The sequence below is a fragment of the Typopeltis vanoorti genome, chromosome 20, assembly GCF_054136105.1.
Source record: "Typopeltis vanoorti isolate ZY-2024b chromosome 20, IOZ_Tvanoo_1.0, whole genome shotgun sequence".
NCBI classification, from domain to species: domain Eukaryota; kingdom Metazoa; phylum Arthropoda; class Arachnida; order Uropygi; family Thelyphonidae; genus Typopeltis; species Typopeltis vanoorti.
The window spans coordinates 56610818-56632944 of NC_143568.1; the positions used below are offsets into that span (position 1 = coordinate 56610818).

Sequence of the window (22127 nt, forward strand, 5' to 3'; positions counted from 1 at the left end):
AGTGAGATAAGGACTAGCTGAAGTTGCGCTGAATTCGTAAAATTTAAGAAAATAAAATATATCAAGTAAAAACTGGAAATGGTTTCCAGTATACATATAAATAATGAAATAAAAATACAATTAGTGACGTCATTTAATGGCAATGTTAACATTAGTGAGAGTTGTTTCCCTTCATGCTGATGGATAAGAAAGAAAGTGTCGGCAGATAACAAACCGAAAGTGTTTCATACTTCACAGCGTTTCACATTAATTTTAAAAGCCATTAAAAAAAGGAATGGCATCAATATATAATAAGCACAATAATTTTGATGAATAAAATCTGAATATTACATATTTATACATGGTTTGGCTATAAGTAAATAAATATCAATACCGTCGGGTGAGTTAAACGTTTATAATAACAGTCTGACAAACAATAACACAGAATAGTATATTTTAAGTTGTAATGCAGTCTCGTCCTCTCTCTCTCTCTCTCTCTCTCTCACCCAACTATAACTGTCTTCCTGATAGTGTTCTCCCCAAGGCTTACGATCTCTAACTGTTCAAAAACACATCAATATCTCCCTTTCTTCGTTATGCCTCCCCCCCCCAACACATATATACTGTACATAATTGAGGTGCAATAGGTTTTATCTCTGATTAGCGTGGGGTTAATGTATATAATATACATAATATATATATTATGATAATCATGTTTATATAAATGATTATCATAATAACATAATAATCATTTTTGTCGTTTTCACTTGATTTAAAAAAGTCTAGATGTTCACTAAACAAAGTTTATACTTGTTTTTTTTTACTCTAAAAAGGTAACACATTAATGATCACCATGTGCAGATCAGGCTACGATCACAGTAGTATTATATGATATCAGCAGAGATTCCAGTTGCACAATCTTATAAATATGATATCAGAAAAAAAAAAAAAAAAAAAACGGTTTTTCGGTTTAAACCAGAAGCCAATATTGTGCAGATGGTCGTTAGAGGTGAATTAGCCACAATTAATAGTATTACTAAGGTGGACATGTTGACCTAGAGATGGGATCATCTGTTTACCCCTCCCCTCCTTCCTTTCCCTTTCTGTTTCTTGGTGAAAAAATTGACGTTAAAATATGGCATTTTCTTTTCTATAGCGCTGATTGCCGATTGCATCTCTGATCTTCAACCAAAACTCCATCCCATTGTGGCACGGATGTTTGTGGAGGTCTTTAGGTGGTGGATTATTTTCGTTATCAGTCGTCCGACCACTACCTCTTCGTACCGGAGTTCTGAAGTGGCATGAAGTTCCGTAGAAATAATGAAAAAACAATCCTACTGCTTAACATTCCATCAGCAGAATGGATGCAAAGCTACAAACGAGAGGATAACGAGCGAACCGATCTGATTCGTTCAACGACTCCTTCGTGATGTTCAGCCCAAACAGTATGCGCTGGCCCCCTGGCGGACAATGGACTTGTCTCTCGTGTTCGTGATACTCCGCGTGACCTAGTTTCCAAACGGAGTGCATCGATAGATGCACCGAGTTGTTGGTTGTTCGCACTTTGCTGTACATGATTCCGTTGTGGTAAGTCGACCGGTGTTTGATGGGATCATCTGTTTACCCCTCCCCCTCCTTCCTTTCTGTTTCTTGGTGAAAAAATTGACGTTGAAATATGGCATTTTCTTTTCTATAGCGCGCCGATTGCCGTTGCAACCTCTTGCAAGAGCAGTCTCTTCGTCATTTCCCCCCATTTCTTCCCCAGTTCTATTTCAGTCACTCAATCAATACTACTCCTAGAGGGAGCTGGTGAGCTTTATCTTTAACGGATATTATAAGGAAGCATTAGATGTTTGTCACCCATAAAAACCTACAAAAAGTTCTCTTTATTGTCATGAGACACATCGGGCTTATCAGAAAGACTTCTAAGACTTGACACATCAGACCATTCTGGACAAATGGTGACCAAACAGACATTTAAAATCTTCAATTTCGATAATCCTGTGGAGTGAATTGACGATGGCAACATACACTTCTCTTTATAACATTCCAGAAGAAAGGAATTTCCCAATACTCAGGGATTTCTATCAGTTTCACACGAATAGTGTGATGACAGAGTACATAGGGAAGTATAAAATGCACACTGTTAATTCAAACAGTAATTTTAACTATTGATGTTCTGGTCACCAGTGCTATGATGGTTGTACTGCCAGTAATTGCACAATATGGTTACTGTAAACACTGGGTTACTGTCTCTCTCTCTTTCTCCCAATCTGGGAGTTGCTAATTTCTCAAATTCTACATGCTTAATTTCTCTAAACACGAATTTCTACCTTTGTTTCCTTGTTTTTCCCCATTATAACTATTATTTGATGCATTGTAGAGTTCAGGTTCACTACAAGTCTTTAATTGCACACCGTAGTCGTTCTCTCTAATTTATTCTAATCATTTAAATCCTTTCTCTTAGATAATCTTTTTAAAAAAAAAAACTCTGATAACAATATTTGGTAAAATACTTTCCCATGATTTCTGGGATATCGTGATATCCTTAAATCTTTGTTTTTAATTTAGATAACAGTATCTACTGTATACTATCGAGTACTCGCTGTGTACTTTTAAAAATACATATAAAAAGACCTCAATCTGTTCTTCTGGCAGAATAATTATTGGATCTTCACTACAATACCATCTTTCATTAAAGAGTTAGGCCCAATGATTTCTCACATAAAAAAGAAAGGTTTTTCATTAACTTAATTTATTATGTGATAGGGAGGTTAATCTTATCATTATAATCTGTAATGACAGTTATTGCATGCGTTTTGTATTCCCCATAACTGCTTCTTTTTTTTTTTTTTTTTTTCATGATAAAAAAAATCTCCTCCAAGTAGCCCAAAAACAACCAACTGACAAATCGAATTTTTCAGAGGCATTTTTCCCCTAGAAATATTTTCCCAAATTAATTTACCTTAATGTTTAGATTCTAGTAACTGTGGCTTCTAATGAAAGGAGTTTCTCCAAATTAAAATTTATTAAAATTATTTCTAATCTCAGTAGAGTGGACCAGGAATGATTTCATCAGAGGATGGCACTTAAAAAACTCGAAAATGTGAGGTCTGTTACCCTTGTAGCCAAATGTATTTTGGATGATGCTAATTTTTTTTGGAGTAAGTAGTGGGAAGTTACATTAGAAAAAACCTTGCATTAAAAATGGTGCAGAAATTGTAAGATTAATAAAGAAATTAGCTTACCCCAGAAAATCGGTTTCTGAAACTGAATAACTGACTTTTATTCAAGAAGAGAAAAATCCATTATTGATTAAACAAATCAAGTGAAATAAACGCTTGCGACCATAAACCATGATTGAAACAATAACCTACATGTGTATTTTTATTGTGATAGACGTAAAAAAGAATAAATAAAATCTCCTAATGCTTTTTATTTCCCAAAGAAAGAAGACAAAGCCGTTTAACCGTAACTAACTTTTAGACACTGGATGTGGAAGCGGACAATCTTCATCCTTATCTGTAAATTCCAATCATAAATAGCTGGCCCAAGACCATCAATGATATTAAACGATAGTCCGGGGAAGAGAGTAAGGTAGACAATTGTCGCCATCTCGTGGTCCCTAACACTACATATCATTATTGTGTGAAACAGTGTCTAAGTTCTACGGTCAGTTTTCTTGAGTTGCGGGATAAAAAACCGAGTTTCGGTAGACATTATTATTATTAGATGACACCTCTAAGGAGTGCAGAGACTCGTCGTGAGAGGGCATTCTACTCCATAAACAAAATACCGTCTCCCCTACTCAATTCTCCAACAGCTACACACACCGACATTACCGTAGTACACAACGCTATCTACTGCGGAATTTTAGTTGTTTTGCGCAACTCCAAGTTGATCAGAATTTATGCAATTAAAAAAAAAGTTTTAATTACCACACGATACATATTTATATATAGTTTGGATACCGAGATTGAAATCTGTTTGGAATGGCAAAATATCTTCTATCCTCTTGTTGGGAATAACAGAATTGCTTCACGCACGGTTCTACTATGTTATAGGTTCTCAACCTCTCATTATATACTGCATATACATATATATTATTCATGGAATTTTAAGAATTTTGGGGGAAATGTGTTATTACTTACATTGTTGCGATTAGCTGCGTACATTGCCGACCACCTGACTCCGATTTACGTCGTTTGGCCAGGTGGAAATGGCCGTTCAATGTCGTGGCAACTCACCAGAGGTCTAACCAGTGACCCTATTGGAGAGAAAAATAAATAACATTCGTGAGCTCATGTACGATTCTTCAGTGTTAAAACGTTTGTAATAAAAATGACATAAGAAATTGTAGTCTTCGTGGGTTTATAAGTGCAGTACATCCAGCTCAGGATCATTGGTTTGTAAAAATATTACCATAAAAACAGTATAATCTTTCAGGATGCTTGTTTTGTATGACTCAAACATTTCTTATTTGAAATAACTGATCTGAAGTGATAAGAAATATATCTTATCTGCATGGTCAAAAATCGCCCTTTAATTAACTCTGCTCACTTTAAAACTCACTTTACAGCCATGTGCGGCTTGCCTTCCTGAAACTATAAATAGATCCAGAAAGCATTGGAGATCAGCTTGAAGGAGCAAATCAATCAAGTGTACAAATCCCAATTCCCCATTATTGTTAGGTAACAGATAAAAATAGAATCCGCTCTTTTCGACACATCTTTTGTATGAATATTTAAAACATTCTCGCATTAGCTTTCCGGCTCGCTTTGTCTTCGCCATTATCCGAACATACCGAAAAAAAAAAAAAAAGAAAAAGAAAAAAGAAAAAGAAGGAAGAACAACCGTTAAGCTGTTAGGAAGCGAACTCCGCAGACGCACTTTCACCGGTCTATCACTGGTTTCAAATTTAGTTAAAGATAATTTGAAGAAAATTTTGTATGTGTGTGGTTAAAATTTAATTTATTAATAGGATATCTGTGACTCTGTATTATTAATAACCATACTTTGAATTCGTTATCAGGAAAATCTCCTACAAATGTACTTACAGTTACTGAGAACAATGTAGTATAGTTATCATATATGAGAAAGAGATTATAATTGTGTCGGGATGTTTAATGCTGACACCAAATACTCTCTCTCTCTCTCTCTCTCTCTCTCGAACCCTCGCACGACACACACACACACACACACACACACACACACACACACACACACACACAAATCTAGTTTGTGAACAGAAAATAATGTGAAATAGTGACGCTTAATGAAGGCTGCTCTTCAGATTATTCTTCCAACTACGACTATGCGCTTGGTGCATGTCTGTCTATGTGTCTGTATGCGTTCCAGACAATCGATATCATCGGATATACAAACGCAGCAAGAGAGAGAGAGAGAGAGAGAAATACACTCGCTGACGTATTTCCTGCCACTACTTCAGTGACGTCAATGCTCTCCAGAAGCACGTAATAATGATAGATCGACGAGTGGGTGCATAAACACTAAAATAGCACAGCGATCCAAACAAGAAAACAGTAGAACTGCTTTGAAGGAAAATTTAGTCCGTATTTAGCCTTCTTTCATCTTCTCCTTATCCTCCCTTTACTTCTATTTTTCTACGATTTTCCTAATATAGAAAAACGAAACACAAATATAAGTGGCTATGCCTGATGCCTACGTTTTTTTTCTGTATTTTTTTTTTATTTCTTGCAGGAACCCTAAGCCTGCCATTCACTAAGCTCAAAATAGGAACATCATCCTCTTTTTTTTCCTTTTTTTTTTTTCCCTTCTGTTTCAACTATTTCCTTCTGTTAACTACTTAACTTAAGGAAATAGATATTTTCAATTGTTATTTCAATAATTAATATTGTTACTAAGTAGGGAATTATTCTTATATCTTTGCTCTCCTTATTTACTGTATATTTCAGCTTAGTCTCTCTCTCTCTCTCGTTCTCTCGCCCATGGTATGGGCGAGAGAACGAGACAAAAAACATCAAAACCGGAAATACTTAAAACTTCACTTAAAAGTGTTTAATGGTGAACTTTCAGACAAGTATTTCAATTGGTGCAACAATGAACGAAATGATCAAAAGAAGAATAAAACCTGAATCTTCAGTCAAGAAGAACAAAAATCATAACTACGCAAAAATGGTAAACTGGACTATAACCAGAATCAACTGTAGCAAGTCTTTGTCATTATAATTATTATTATTATTATTAAGCACTAAGCGTAGAAACTCCAGACATGTGACTGCAATCTGTCCCGTGATCCTATTAATCAAGATTAATCATTAATTGGATTAATTGGACCATATAATCAAATATTTTACCCCTCAAGTTGCATGCACTCGCTTGTGAGTGTGTATGGTCGTGATAATCATTAATGGTGAAGTTTTCCCTTTCCCTTGATAACTATTACTACTTTTGCGTCAATTTCTGGTGCGCAGCAACACTGAGCTTCAAGCGTTCCAAGTTGCTCAATTGTTTGGGTGTTGCGTTGTGTAGAATATTCATGTATTTATAATGCGCTATAGGATAAAAATAAACGTTTTGCATTTATTTAAAATATAAAAGATATATAAACAGTTTACATAAAAGGTACTTCCTATAGAGTTTATAATTTTGTTAGGAGTTATATTTGATATATAATCTCCTTTCCTGTTACATCTATACGACGTAATTCAGACGTACCGTCTGAATTACGTCGTATAGATGTAACAGGAAAGGATAACGTATAGATGTAATTAAATTTTACCTTAAAATTTTTTTTATTTTAAATTGTCTAACATCAAAAAAGATTAATCCAACGAAGCATCCTTTTCTAAACGTTAAAAATATCAGTGAAATAATCCATTTTTTAATAAGTTAACATTTGGATCAATTTTTTCATTACATTTAATTCGTGTATAATTATGGAATAAATTTAACTGTAGATTACAATTACTATTATTTTTACATAATGTGTAGAAGAGTTTATAAGAATAATGCATCGAAATTTCCAAATATACAAAGCTCACTATTAAATTAGTCAATAGTCTATCTTCCTCAACCATAAGTTCTAGATATAAAGGGGGTCTATCACTGCTGTTCGGGAGAAATTTCTTCGCTATGCTATTGTACCAGATAGATGATGGAACTTATGTTGAGCTTATATACGCTATACAGACTTTTTCAAAACAAAAAAGACATTAGTTTTCATTCCACATTAATGCAATTAGCAGGACTACATGAAGATTACCTGTTAAGCATACATAGATGATGTTACTTACTGACATCAAATATGCGAGAGAACTGTAAACCATTCAAACGCTTGCAGTACTTATATGAAAAAGCTTTCACTCAAGCATAAATTATAAATCTCTGGTAAACCATTGTAAGCAGACAGACAGAGAGCCAGAACTGACTCTCTCAAGGGGTGGCAGAAATGCCTAAGCTTTTATCTCGCTAATAACCCAGCCTGTAGAATTAGTTAAAACTCCATGACTGTTTTAGCAGTGTATTGGGAAATTCATCAAAATACAAGTAACCTATTCTCTCAGGAGGAAGAGAATTAATAGTCAACCAAATATTAGCTACTTTGTTTTCTTCTAGCTCTAGTTACTTACCACCCTTCCCTCCTCTAGAAACTTCGACCATCACGTCAACTTATCAATCACGCGATTCCTCAGGAAGAAAACCAATACTAGTTGACACTCTCTCATTCACGCTGTGAGGAGATGCTACGACCCAGTTTCCTTTGAAAATAAGATACCCTTCTGGCTCATATTTTTTTATGGATCATATTTAAAATTCTTGAGATAAAATATACTCTATTATCTAGACGAAGTTTTGTTTAAATGTAACTTATTATATGCAAGGTACTGGTTCATCTACAACTATCATAGTTGTCCCATACTGAATAGAATATTCCTTTCAGTTGTAATTACAGAAAGCTTACTTATGGACAGACATATAATTATCCCATAGGTGAAGACTAGCCTTTCTTTCTTAGAAGAAACTAGGAAAGATAAGAACTATTAGAAAAAGACCAAGTAGCTAGATAGATGACTCCGGAAGCTAGACCTATGCATGGCTTGTTGTAAAGAGATCATTAGATAACTGTATGTACTGAACCAATGAATCTGCAATAAGAAAGTTATCCAAAAGACTGTTAGTGCTTTACATGGACCAGAGGAAACGGAACATATGAGTTGAATTGCTTAATATAATCCATTTAATACATTCATGAAGTAGAGAAGCTCCATCATCCAATGCGTCACAACAAAACGTTTTTGTAGAAATGATTTGTTGTGACACAAATTACTGAACAGAATTTTAATCGGGTTACAAATCATCATCATCATCATGCATATCAAGGATTTAAGCCTAGTGTGGCCTGTTCCGGCCTTAGAAGTCATCGTTGAATCTTTTAAGAGAACATCCTGGTTTTCTTTTTCCTAATGGCTTGTACTTTAAGGCTTGTTTTGGTAATCTTTCTATTTTTATTCTTTGAACGTGTTCCATCCATTTATGCTTATATTTTTTAATTTTTTCTATTACTGATTCTTGGTTTAATTCTTTCATAATTTCTTCGTTTCTTTTGTTTTGTCATCAAATAAAGTATACTTTGCAGTTTTTCTCATAAACTTCATTTCTGCTGTTGTTAATTTTTGTTTGTCTTTTTGTTTTATTGTCCAGATTTCGCTTCCATACATTAAGACTGGTAGGGCTAATGTATTGTATACTTTTAGTCTGGTTTGTTTTTTAACCAGGTTTGGTTTAAATATAGAGTTAATTACACCTGTTATTTTTAAATATTTTGCAATTTTTAGGTTTATATCTTTTTCGTTTTCATATGTGATCATACATCTTAGGTAGTTAAATGAATTCACCTGTTCTAAGATCTTGTTATCTATTGCTATTTTAGTTCTTGATGAATCTTGTCCTTTAAAGACCATAGTTTTTGATTTTTCTGTTGATATTATCATACCACAATCTTTGGCTATCTCATTTAGATCTAAAATGGCTTTCTGTAAGTTATCTTCAGAATTTTTAATTATTATTTGGTCGTCGGCAAAAAGGAGAGTATTAAATACTCTCCTTTTTCACTGTAGTTCACAGTAGGAGAAAGTGTAATACCTTGATGGAAATTTTTATTCCATTTTATTATTATTTCATTTAGGTAAATATTAAAAAGAGTTTCTGAGAGGGGACATCCCTGTCGGACCCCTTGGTTTATCTCTCTCGTATATGATAGCTCATGATTTAATCTTATTTGTATTTGATTATTTTCATATATACTTATGATAGCTTTTTAGGATATTATTTGGTATTTGTCTTTCTTTTAATATGCTAAATAAAATGCTTCTTTTAACTTTGTCAAATGCTTTTTCAAAGTCAATAAATGCAATTTGTGTTTCTAAATTGTATTCTCTTCTTTTCTCTATTATTAATTTTAGGCAAAAGGCCGGGTCTATACATGATCGTCCTTTTCTAAATCCATTCTGTACTTCTAAAATAAAGTTTTCGGAATATTTCATTAGTTTGCTATTTAAAATTCTGCTATATATTTTGTAACAGGAATTTAGTATACTGATACCTCTATAGTTTTTAGGGTCATCTCTACTACCTTTTTTAAAGAGAGGAATCACAATTGATTTTTTCCATTCTATTGGGGGATTATCAGTTGTATAAATTTTATTTAAAAATAATAGGAGTCTTTCTTTGAATCTTGTTCCTACATATTTATATAGTTCTGAACCTAGTTTATCTTCTCCAGTTATTTCCTGTTTCTTGTCTCTTTCATTTCTAATTCTGATTTCTAATTCTTCTTTAGTTATTTCATTTTCATTAAATGTTTGCCAGTTGTCGGGTTACAAATGACATGAGAAAACGTATTTCTTCCCTTAATAAGGAATGGAATTCTATACATTAGAATATTTAATTCTAAACATCCTTAAACAGGATGTTTAGAATCGGAAGCTTTTCAAAAGGAATTAAAATATGTAATTCTCAATATATAATTATGAAGAAGTTCCAGACCATTTAAGAATTCTGCTTCAGTAAACGGATGAACTATTTACTCTGATTTTCCATTTTCTAAAGCCAAAAGAATCCTTATCATCCCCCCCCCCCCGCATACCTTTTTTTCTATGTTATTATTCCTGTGCTAAGTTGAATCTTCTGTCGCAGTATGCACAATATAAAATGCAACAAGTTTTTATTCTCAAATAAAAATGTATATTGATAATGTTAAACAAAATGTTGGTTTATTGTTTTATGAAATATTTAGGTATATAGAGTATACCAACCTCAACAACTGAGATCTTACCCTAACTAGAAAAATTGGCCAGTATATTCTCTCCATCTCGATTTTGTCGATTTAATAGTCAAAAAATGTTCGCTTCTTTTGGACTAAAGCAAAATGGCTCTCCTGTTCCATGAGTTCTTCAAATGGTAATCCAAACTTGGTATTTATAGGATAACATCCTTTTACATTGTTATTTCTTGAAAGTACATGAAAGTACAACAAGACACACGATGGCAACTTCACTTCTTCTAGTGTTCTGCTGGAACTTCGCTCACAGCGTTTCATAGATAAATATCTTTTTTTTTTTCCAATTTGGATGTGGCAGGAAGAGAAAAAGGGAGAGAACACTATGCGACGTCTTATGTTCGAAATTCATCCGGTGCTCTCAAGGGTCTAGATCTAGCAACCTTGGTACTAAGAACCTGATAGACACACAGGTTTTCTCATCATTTCTCAGAAGTCTCTCTGGAGAAGAGACTCCAGTTATCATCAACAGCATCTAATCTATCCACCTAATTGTCATCGAGAAATATTTATTTTCAGTAGTAACATCTCATCCATCACATCCATCAGTCACAGCAAGTACATCTCCAGAGCAAATCTTTTCATCAGAGTCATCTCATCACATACACTTTCACTAGAACCTCCCATACCGACACAGAGATATCAGATCATATAAGGTGTAAAGTATCACTTCTCACCATGCGACCCACGTTCAAATTTCTAATATGGCAAATACCTTTACTCGTTTCTGGAAACTGCAGTGCCTTCGGACGGTTCACTCGGATGAGACTTATGTAAATTTAACTGTGATATAACCAACCAACTAATGTGTGTACAAATGGCTTTTCATTACAGTAACGTAGAGTGATTTCCTATTCCAGCTACGAATATATTAGGGAGGGCTACGAATATATTAGGGAGGGCAGTATTAGGGAGGGCTACGAATATATTAGGGAGGGCTTTTCTTCCAGAACATTCTCTAATGTTCTGGAAGAAAAGACGCTTTTCCTGTGGTATCGATTCTTATTCTGTGACGCTAATAAAATATTTTGTCATCTTAATTAATCAAAATTAAGATTAAGATATTCATAATATTAAAATATTATTACTTTGTAATGTTTTGTCTGCATATGAAGAATCCCCTTTAAGATATTGCATATAATTATTGTATATAAGACTGAATATTATAAATCTTTTCTTTCCTATCCTTTTATTTTTTATTCTTCCCTCTTCTTCTCATCCTGTTTGCTCCCTTTTTTCAATCTCTCACTCTCCTCTAATATTTTCTTTCAATCATTTTCCAACTTAACATTATTAACTAAAAGATATAACTGGAAGCGAAATTAATTCTACTCCCTCATCTTCTAATAAGAAGGCTTTCCATTCTTTCGTATTATAAATGTCAGTATATGACCTACGCACTCTGCCCACACCGAAATTCTGAACGCCTACATCTGTTATTTTCTGTTTCATGAAGATCGATAGCAAACGTTTGGGATTTTATCTACCTAGCCGTCTGTTAAGTATAATATTTAGTATATCAGCAGTGGGTGTAAATTTAAAACTCGGATTTATAACCGCTTTGGATTTTAGTTACAAAAAACAGCCACAAATTCATAATGGTGATGTAACATCACATCATTTAGTATTTCCAAGTAGAATAAAGAACGGAATAAGCACTTGTTTCAATTACCGAATATTAATGAAGAGAAAAAGGAAGACTGCATGTTTGATTTCTTACCTTTCATCATTCTAAAAAGCATTCAGAATAGGCAAAGGATGAACTGATATAGATGAGGAAGAGCGACAAGATTGTTTTCCAAGATTTCGCATGAAAATCGGTATTTCTAATAAAGGAAGCAAAAATTCTCTCTCTCTCTCTCTCTCTCTCTCTCTCTCTCTCTCTCTCTCTCTCTCTCTGCCCACATTCATATGTGAGTAGTGAAAGTATAGCTAGTAGTAGTCAAGGATCACTAATCACGATATAAGCATAATTGAGAGTAATTCAAAGAGGATAATTTGTTATACGTTTAGTTTTTGGAGAACATTTCCGTTTCAATGATGATAACGATGATTGTGTCTCTCACCAGCTACCTCATTTATCGTTTACAACTTTTTAATAATAATAATAATAATAATTTGTAGAGAAGTATACGTTTGTGTTAATTTCCGGGGGGGGGGGAAACCTTATCCCGTTCTGATTGTCATGTATAATGTGTGGAGTAGAAAAATAGTCCTTTCTTCACGTTTCTTTCTAGGATATACAATATGTTTGTACATTCTTCCCAACTCATAACCTACAAATATTTAAGACAAAATAGTAAGAAACCAAAACCCCAGATGTTCATTAGTCTTCCGATTGGTAATTTTCTAGAAACCTACTAAAGTCCTATTGACAATAACGTTTGATCAGTGAACGCTTCTTGGTTAGGTTGTAGAAAGGCCAAAAGTCATCAAATTCACCTCCTATTTAATGTTAAGGCGATCCGCAGGCAGTTTCAACTGCTTGACACGTGACCTTTACGACAGTAACGAACACACTGACTTGCGCGCGTTCCACCGTCTAACCTTTAGAATGAAGAAGGACTTTGACAATCGCTTTATTTATTTATTTATTTTTCGTGTAATACGTTCCTGACTAAAGCAGAGGCGGAACTGAAAGTAAAAAGTTTTAGCGACTTAAAAGTGTGAGAGTCAGGGGAGAGAGAGAGAAGGAGGAGGGGAAATAAACTTACAAATTTAAAACTTTTTTTTTTTTTTACTTTTTTTTGAACGGTAATCCCGCAATTATTTGTTTCGGAGTCACTCCTATAAGGGGTTCGGATTTCTCTCTTTTGGCCTGCACTGTAATAATTAAGCACATTTTAAAAGCAATAATGTGTCCCTTACAACCCCGTGCACGAAACTTATACCACTTTATATATATATATATATATATGATTATACCTTGATTACCTTGATGGACCCGTGTTTCACTCAGGATTTCTCCATGAGTGCAGGTCACAAAGATGCCTCCAACGATCTCGATCTTGGGCCTCTCTCTTCCATGTTATACCCATAGATTTCACTAGTGGATCTTCCCATCTTGTACGTGGTCTTCCTTGTTTTCTCTTTATTCTTGGTTGCCAGTTGAGTATTCTATATGTCCATCTGTTATCCCTGAGTCTGGCTATGTGACCTGCCCATCTCATCTTGCTTTCATATACTGCAGTTACCACATCTTTTATGCCTGATCTCTTTCTTAGTTCCGTGTTTCTAACATGTTCCATTCTGCTGATGTTACAAATCCTGCGTTCTATTGCACGCTGAGTTATTCTGAGAGTCTCTTCTTCTTTTCTTGTTGTGTTCCATGTTTCTGATCCATATGTGAGTGATGGTAGAATATCACTATTAAATAGTTTTGCCTTCGGAGAGATGTCAAGATTTGGATCAGTAAGTGTTTCTTTTAGTCTGTTGAATGATAGCCATGCAGCTTTCTTTCTTTTTGCTAGTTCTTCAGATAACTAATAAAAAAAAAAAAATAAAATAAAAATTTTTAAGTTCGCTTAATTTTGGTCATTTTTAATGATGCTTTGATGGTCCGCGCAGCTAGCCTAGTAGTTATGCGCTTCGAAACCATATGCCTGGGAAAAGAGTGTCCTTAGTTCGATTCCCGTCAGTGACGTGAGGAGCTGAGGCCCTTAGCCAAGTTAGCCGGTCTTGGACTGGACAGCAAGGGTTTTTTCCCAGTTTATCCTGGGGTTTTTCCTCCCGCAAAGCAGGCAAACCGGCCCCGTGAACACACGCTTCGACAGACATGGGATACTATCGGGAATAAGGAGCAACCAACTCTTTCGCGGATCATCGATTACGGAAGCTTACGCGATAAAATGTGTAGGCCTGCGCGCGTAACATACGATGACGTTTGATAAGGACTGTTATCGGTTCGATTCTCATCATCGGCTAGAGATACTTTTTTCTAGGCTTTCAGAGTTCGCCGATCGGTGGCACAGGCAAGTAGAGTTGTTTCCTCTTGAATGGGGGGAGGGGGGGGGAAGAAACTTAGTTTTCTAATCCCCAAGTTCAGCAAAATCAACTGTGGAATATAACCAAAATGACTACTGTTAAGATGAGAACCAGAGCGTCTAATGCAGCACGCTGTGGGAAAGTCTGCCTCCGTAATGGTAGAGACAGGTAATTACAGGCTCCCCCCCCCAAAAAAAGTATTGTTTTTTTGGGGAAATGAAAAGACGTTGAAAAATTTATTTAGGCACACACACACACACACATACATACATTGATATATATATATATATATATATATATCAATCAAATTTTCATTTTCACTCAAATATATATATATATATATATTTTTTTTTTTTTTTAATTAGTAACAATAGTCCCTCTTTAGGAAAACTTAATATACACTTATCTCGTCTTACATGTGTGTGTGTGTGTCATAACATATTTAAGACTGCAGAGTCTTAAGATAATGTGAATTCTAACTTCAGTGTTCGTGGAAGATGTTTCATATTGCTATTAGGGAGCATACAAACTCTAGAAGAGTAGTGATAGTGCCTGCAATGAGAGGAATCCAAGTGATTCCCTCTGATTCTTATAAACTATGTATTCTCATTTTAATTTTTTTATTGTTTTCAATCAAATTTTCATTTTCACTCATATTTTGGCAGTAATATTTTAAGAAAATAATATTATTATAGTCCCCCCCCGCATACTTTTATAACACATTCGTAACTCACTGAAAATTATTTTAAAACATTTTCAAATAATATATATATATATATATATATATATATATATATATATAATTATTATTCATTATTATTATTATTATTATTATTTTACAAATCAACATTTCGGTACTCTGTGCACTGTAATATATGAGAAGAACGTCATATATATAGAGATGAAACTGCTACTTGTTTTGGGATGAAAACATTAAATATTGTTTTATGTTTATAAAGCGATGAGAGAGGGAGAAGAAAAAAAGGATGAAAGAAAGAAAGAAATTCATACAAAGTTTAAAAGCCTTTTCAAGTGAGGAAATAATTTTCTTTATGGAATTAGTACAGTAGTTATATAATTCGGAAATTCTGCTTTAGAGACCAAGCATGGAACTTTTTAATCCACTTCAGGCCTCCAAACATGACAGTGGTCTCACGCCAGGCAATGAAATTCGTCTACAGCCCCTGATTCTAGATGTGCAGGAGAAAGATTTAAGAAAGATTTAATTCTAGTTACAGACTGGAACTCTTTCTGTTTGCTTTTTCAGCCAACTTCAGAACTATTAATTGATCGTTTACGTTCTTTCTGAAATTCAGCAAATCGACATATTTTAGTATCAATCCTAAATCAATTATTAATCATTGACAAAATGGTGCTCTCTTACAGCCCACCTTGGATACTCTTATGCACGCGACGACTCACACTGAATCCTATACGCGAGTGAGTTTCGCATATTACAACAGGAAATATATATTCAAAGAAACAATTCAGTATTGCATGCTCATGCAATTCTTTTATTTGCATTATTGCATGCACTGGTGGGATAATGTTTTTTTTTTTTCGTTAGTACAACGGGATGTATCTTCTCTTTATTTAAAAATTGCTGTGATCGGAATATTCGAGACAAAAATTATAGCACTTTCTTCTATATTACTAATTAAATTATGTTTTTTTTATGTAATTTCAGTTGCCTAATACTCTCAATTTTTTCCCTTCTGTTATTTACATCCCTTCCCCCCACAGCCCCGAATAACTGGCTGCTGAAAGGAATTTATTTACTATTTCACAGCAATAAAATAAACCCACAAAATGTCCCTTATAGAAAACAAATATACCTTTAAAGCAGAGTAACTTTGTTATAATAAATGAGGGAGAACCTCTCCATTAGAACTTCAGATAAATACAAATTGAAAATGTTCACACTATCTACTTACATCAAACTTTTTTCTTTCTTTCTTTTTTGTTATTTTTAAAGCTTAAAACAAATAAGAACATTTTATTGGAACCTCAGTCGTGCATGAATGACTACAGAAAGGTATTTGCAGTAGTCTGTTAACATGATATAATTGAAAAATATTATCAAAAAAAAAAAAAAAACGCCCATTACTACAAAGGCCAATACTTAATGTATGTTATAGACATGGAGTATTTTATTCTGTCCACACTGTACACATAACTAGTATAGTGGAATTTTAAAAATAAAATAAATAACCCACAAATCTCAAGGTAGGGAATGCGTCTCAAATTTATGATTTTAAATAGATAACGTTTCTAGTTTTCTGATTAGCCAATGTGTATATGTAAGTTTAAGAAGTATTGAACAGCCGTAGATCAAAAAAGAGAGTGAGAGGCGTAAATATATAAAATGCCTGAATACAGTTTTTCCCCCCTTTTTGTACGTATAATAATCTGTGCGATTTCTTTCAAGCCTGATAAATATTGGTGTCTGTTTTACTAGAGCAAACAAACAAATTGTCCTTCGGGCGACAACATCCGTCATTCTTCTTCATCCTTGCTTCTTTCAAATCATCGCCATTTTGTGGTAAAGAGCTTTATGTTGGCCTCCTTCCGTAAATTGATTATCTCGGGCCTATGTATGACCTTCCAGAAGTAAAAGATCTAAGTGATAGCTAACGTATGTTAACTGTGAGAATCTTAACGTATGTTAAGATTATGATAAAAATGAAGAAAAGGAGAGAAGGAAACAGAAGAAAGTGCGATCTGATGCAAAGTTTGGTAACGATAAATGTGTAAATAAATCACCTGAAAACTGCCAAAAGATGTTCGAAGTAGCGTCTTCCATTTTGTGTTGAAATTATTCGTTGCTTTATAAACCCTGTTCTGGCCTCACAACCCTAGTTGATCTAACGCGTTGTTAGGAGCAACAGTGCTCTGACGTCATTCCGGCAGCAATGGATCGTGCTGTGGCCTTAGGAACGCCAGCACATCGGTCCAAGATTTTGATTACTAAAACCTACTCCTTTTCTTCTGCGTCCACGGCATTTTTTTCACAAGATGGTTGAGAAAACTTTTCTTTTATATACTAGTAATGCTAGCTAATATGTGTCTTCATAAAAGGAAAATGCTGTCCGTTAACTGTAATACAATGAAAGTCCTACATTTTTTGTAACTTATTACTGCTTTTTGAGGTTTTAATTATAAAATCGTTAAGTATGGGATGATTTTTCAGCAGTGTGCACTGTTTACTAATCGCATGAAAAAGCTAGACAGATATAGTTGTATTATTCTTGCTTTGCTCATATTTCCACGTAATTTTAAACACATTCTCATAATTGAGGTATGTTTTATTATAAATTTTATTTCAATATCATAATCTTTTAGTATATAAATACTCCCAATCCTTATTTATTAAAGTTGGCATTTTGACTTTTAGCGAATCTTTTAGTTTCAACTGATGTAATTTTCTTTTGCCAGAATTCGTGAAGCGGAACAAGGATATTAGGATCTTCTTTTGTGACTTTCTTATTTCAAAAAAAAAAAAAAAAAAAAAACCTACCCTTTTAATTAAAGTTCCATTTGCTTTCCTTTAAGGAAGCTATTTCGTTTTTCGTTTCTGCAGATTGTGGTAAAGCTATAGAAAATGAGCCAACCGCACGTGGGATACGAAAATGGACTGCATCTGCGATCGACTCATCACTCCCTCTTTGACGTCATGTGATGACGGCATTACAAACGAACGCTTAGCAATCGTAACTTGAAAGGGAAGGAACGAGGAGCCTATAAACAAGGAGGAGGATCTTAATGGTTTTATTTCTTCGCCAACCCATCTAACAAGAAGAATATTCAAGCTGTTTGCACATTTACACATTTCATGTTGTAAGGAGAAAAAGATTTTTGATTTTACTGAGAGTTATATCACATATATTTATTATGCTTACGTTGCGGTCATCAAATAAGAAGCCGAACAGTCAAAATTCTAAGAGAACCTCACCGGCCGTTATGGATCGAATACGCATCCTCATATGCTTCGTATCCATCATATTTCAATGTAATATCAATGGTATTATAATTTTGATATGCACTTCGCATCCATAATAACTTTGACGTCTATAGATGTCTTGGCCGGTAGCGTGGTTATTTCTCCAGATAAGTCCCTTTAGTTTACCTTTCTAGTAGAAAAATTTTGTATGTTTTTATATGTTACTATTCGCGCTACTGTCATTATACTGCGTACTACTACCACCACACCTTAAAAAAACAAACTATTGCACAATTATATCGTCATAATGTCAGAGCAAAGGCTCAGTCAGAGCAAAGGCTCGGTACGTTTGGTTTTGAAAAAGATCGGTTTCGAATTCAGTCAAGAGCCCAAGTAATATTTATTAGGCCTTTTCAACCAAACCATGTTATTCGGCTTGGACTGAAGTTAGTTATTCCAGAAACAATCACTTGTTCTCCAGTAAAATCAGACATACGAGAGGCGAATACACAAATCTGATGTAATGCAGTTGGTTAGTAATGTAATTCAAACCGACTCACAACCCAAGCCTCAAACTCTTAATAGCAGAAACCATCCACATGTCTTGTTACGATAGTTGTTAGTATAATCAAATATTACTGTAATGTGGTACCAATTTAAATAAGAAATTCTAACGAAAAAATTCTAACGCATCAAATTAAACGTTGAAGTAATATGTCATAGTTGACCAGTTTCTTTTCAGTTAAGAATTTTTCATCAATTTTTCATCTTTTTGACGAATAGCTATTCATGACATGCTTTGAATAGTTGGTGTTATAAAAATAAACAGGAAATAATGCTATCTTGATCATGGCAGTATAGTCAAATTATTTATTATAATTTGAATATCAGAACCACCATACCATACTAATTTATTACTAAAGTTATGATTAAGAAAACACCCACTTCACTTAATCACCAAAATCGGTTGTGGTCTCAAGTTTTAGCTCCTCATTATAATACTGACTCAAACCCTTTAAGAAAATTGACCCCCTCGGGTTTTTTTTTTCTAATTCATTAGAGAGGTAAAGAGTAAGAAAAAGAACACAGAATTTTTAGACCCGTCCCTGTCACATGGTTCTTATATCAGTTCCATAATGTGTTTATAATCCAAATGAGCTTTTATAATTTTCATTGCAGAAGCGTATAGGGTCTTACTGTTTAATATCCTCACTTCTGGAAAGATTTCGAAATTATTCATTGTCGTATAATAAGAATGACTCTAAATATGACTTATTTTTATAGTAAATTAGTAATTTATTATTACTTCTACAATAAAAATTCCAGAAAAAAGCTTGTGAAAATTTTTGAATGTTCAGCAAAGTTTCCAGTTACAGTATTACTAGTAGTAATACTGTGTGTGTGTGTGTGTGTGTGTGTGTGTGTGTGTGTGTGTGTGTGTGTGTGTGTGTGTGTGTGTGTGTGTGTGTGTTCAATATTCTCTATCTGTTAAGAAGAAAAGTATAAAAGTATAAAATTCAGTGATCCCAGACTTTTATCTTAAACACTCTTTGGAAATATCTCACGAAGCATATAGCATTTGCTGGAATTAAGTGAGTGTTTATTTATTTATTAAATCACTTGTAACTTAATTAGCATGTAGTGAAGAAAATTTATTTAATTTGGTTGAAAAAAAAACCTGTTACATTAATACTAGTATGATTGGAAAAACTTCTATTTTTCGATATGTATATATTATCGATTGTAAGTATTCATAAAGAAAAGCTCTTCTCAGTTTGACAAAAGGAATGGAAGCTTATGACATCAATATTGAATATGAATTCCAGTTTTAGAAATATAAGAGAACAGCAAGAGAGAGCGAGAGAGAGCGAATGTTTGAAGAGTAGTGACGTCATATTTGGAAATCAACAATAAAATGGTGTTTCTAGGCAACCATTCTTCCTCATATTAAACATGAAAATAAAGAAACTATTCGTTTTAGAAAATGTAGCATGGAACAAACGTCAAGCGAGCGATTTTACAAGCTATCTCGCATTGATGTTTGCCGGAAGTAGAATAATTCCAGTAAGCATTAGGGAGAAAATCTCGATCGTAAAAAAATATATAAAAAATGTGAAGCTAAACTTCAAATTACAAGGAGACACAAGTCTTGACGCGGATTCGTACGGAAGAAGTCGGATGAGTGACGACACAAACGATTTTATTATGTGAAGGGTGATCCATTGCAACACAGGTGGGAGAATTCCGCCTGTATAAGACATACACACGCACGCACATACAGAGAGAGAGGGGGGGATTGGAATGCAGAAGGATAGAGAACTGTTTCCGCAAGGCACTGCCGTTTAGTGCATCGGCAAGGGTCAATCACCTTGCGGACCCGCACTGCTCGTAAGATGAAAATAAGAAAAACGAAATAAATAAATTACTTACCGGAGTTGTGTAGTGTTGTCCCTCCATGCGTTCTGCAGCGGTTGGGGTCATGGCCAGTGTGGGTCGTTGGCTGGCCGCGAACGCTGGATAGGGGTGGACAGGTGGCTGTTTCCCCGCTGTCAGCTAGGCTTGAGCCCGAAGTTTCCTTTGATGGCACTCTCGCGTTCATCGCACTACGGCGGAAACGCAGATTGAACCAGGACTTTACGGAGGATTGGCGAAATGGCGGGGTGGACGTAGTTCTTCCATTTTGCGGGAGGAAAAAAACAACGTCCAACGCAGATCCTTGTCGAACAGATTCAAATGCGACGGGGTGCAACCACGAAGAATCAGGTTTGGTCTGGATTGACGAACAAGGTATACATGGGAACGCACTTCCTTCCCCCCCTCCGATTTCCAACCCATTGCGCATGCGTAGAGGGTGATTTGCGTCACCGCTGATGCAGGAAGGGACGACACAAGTCAGAGCGTGGCGCACATCGACTGGCGTTTCTGAGTCGGTGCACGGCGTTTCGTTTGGTGCAGATCATGGTGGAACCGTGTATGGGGGGTAGCTGCAGCTAAAGTAAGGCAAATACTTCTTTCGTTCCATCGTACGGTCGTGCAGCGCACACAGCCTCATAGAGAAATCACCCACGCTTCGCACCTCTGACATTTGCATCGCTGACGAGTGACGACCTGTCTCGTGCACCCCCTCTCACGCTCCTGCTCCGTTCTCTGTAGGGAATGGGGAAAACGATAATAGGAAGATGCTAATACTGACCAGGGGAGAGAAGGGAGGATACAATAAAGATGGCATATGGGGGTGGGGAATAGTGAATAGATACGCCTGAATGACCGGAAGCGAAATCTCCTCTTAGATTTTTTTCTTGTTTTTTTTCTTTGTAAAATGAAAATGGAAACTGAGAAGCTCATAATTCTTCCCTTCACTCATAACGTTTTGAATGCTTCGTTAGACAATTGGTCACATCGGTTAACCCTCCTTGGTTGACCATCACTGAATTTCTTTATGCGTCATTGATGGAAAGATTCGTACTCAATGATAATTGCTCAATTCAGTGTACTGATCTGTTGTCACATACGGAAGATTTCCGCAGTTCGCCTAGATATAAAGGCGTTTACCTTTTTCGGTCACTTGCATCCCCTATACACTGATTGCATATAGACTGTTTTTTTTTCCCATTTCTTCATGTAAGTTATGAAGTTTAATCTTTTTAGTCCATATAATCAAAATAAAATACCTTCCCCCACACACACACTGGTGACTCTTTTATAGTATTTTCCAGTGCTTCGGTGTTACTTTAATTTAACTTTTTTTTTTTTTTTTTGCAGTTGGTATAAACACTGCTTTTATAGTTCATTCTTAAATAGTTCCAGTGGATTATCTCTCTTTTTCTAGATCTTCAAGTATTTTTGATTAAGCCAGGTTCAGCAGTTATCTTCAAATTCATTAAATGGCGAGCAACACGGTTA

The 22127-nt window shown here is 34.9% G+C and overlaps 1 protein-coding gene across 1 annotated transcript in view; it reads right to left on the reverse strand.

Moving 5' to 3' along the window:
• Positions 1-21023, reverse strand: part of LOC150095456 (uncharacterized) — a 175426-nt gene extending 154403 nt beyond the window's left edge. The window contains exons 1-2 of the mRNA XM_090410112.1: positions 20655-21023; positions 4131-4246 (exon numbers count right to left, since the gene is read on the reverse strand). Of these exons, the coding sequence (XP_090266238.1) occupies positions 4131-4154 (24 nt within the window). The 5' untranslated portion in view covers positions 4155-4246; positions 20655-21023. The remainder of the gene's footprint in view (positions 1-4130; positions 4247-20654) is intronic.
• Between the last annotated feature and the right edge of the window lie 1104 nt (positions 21024-22127).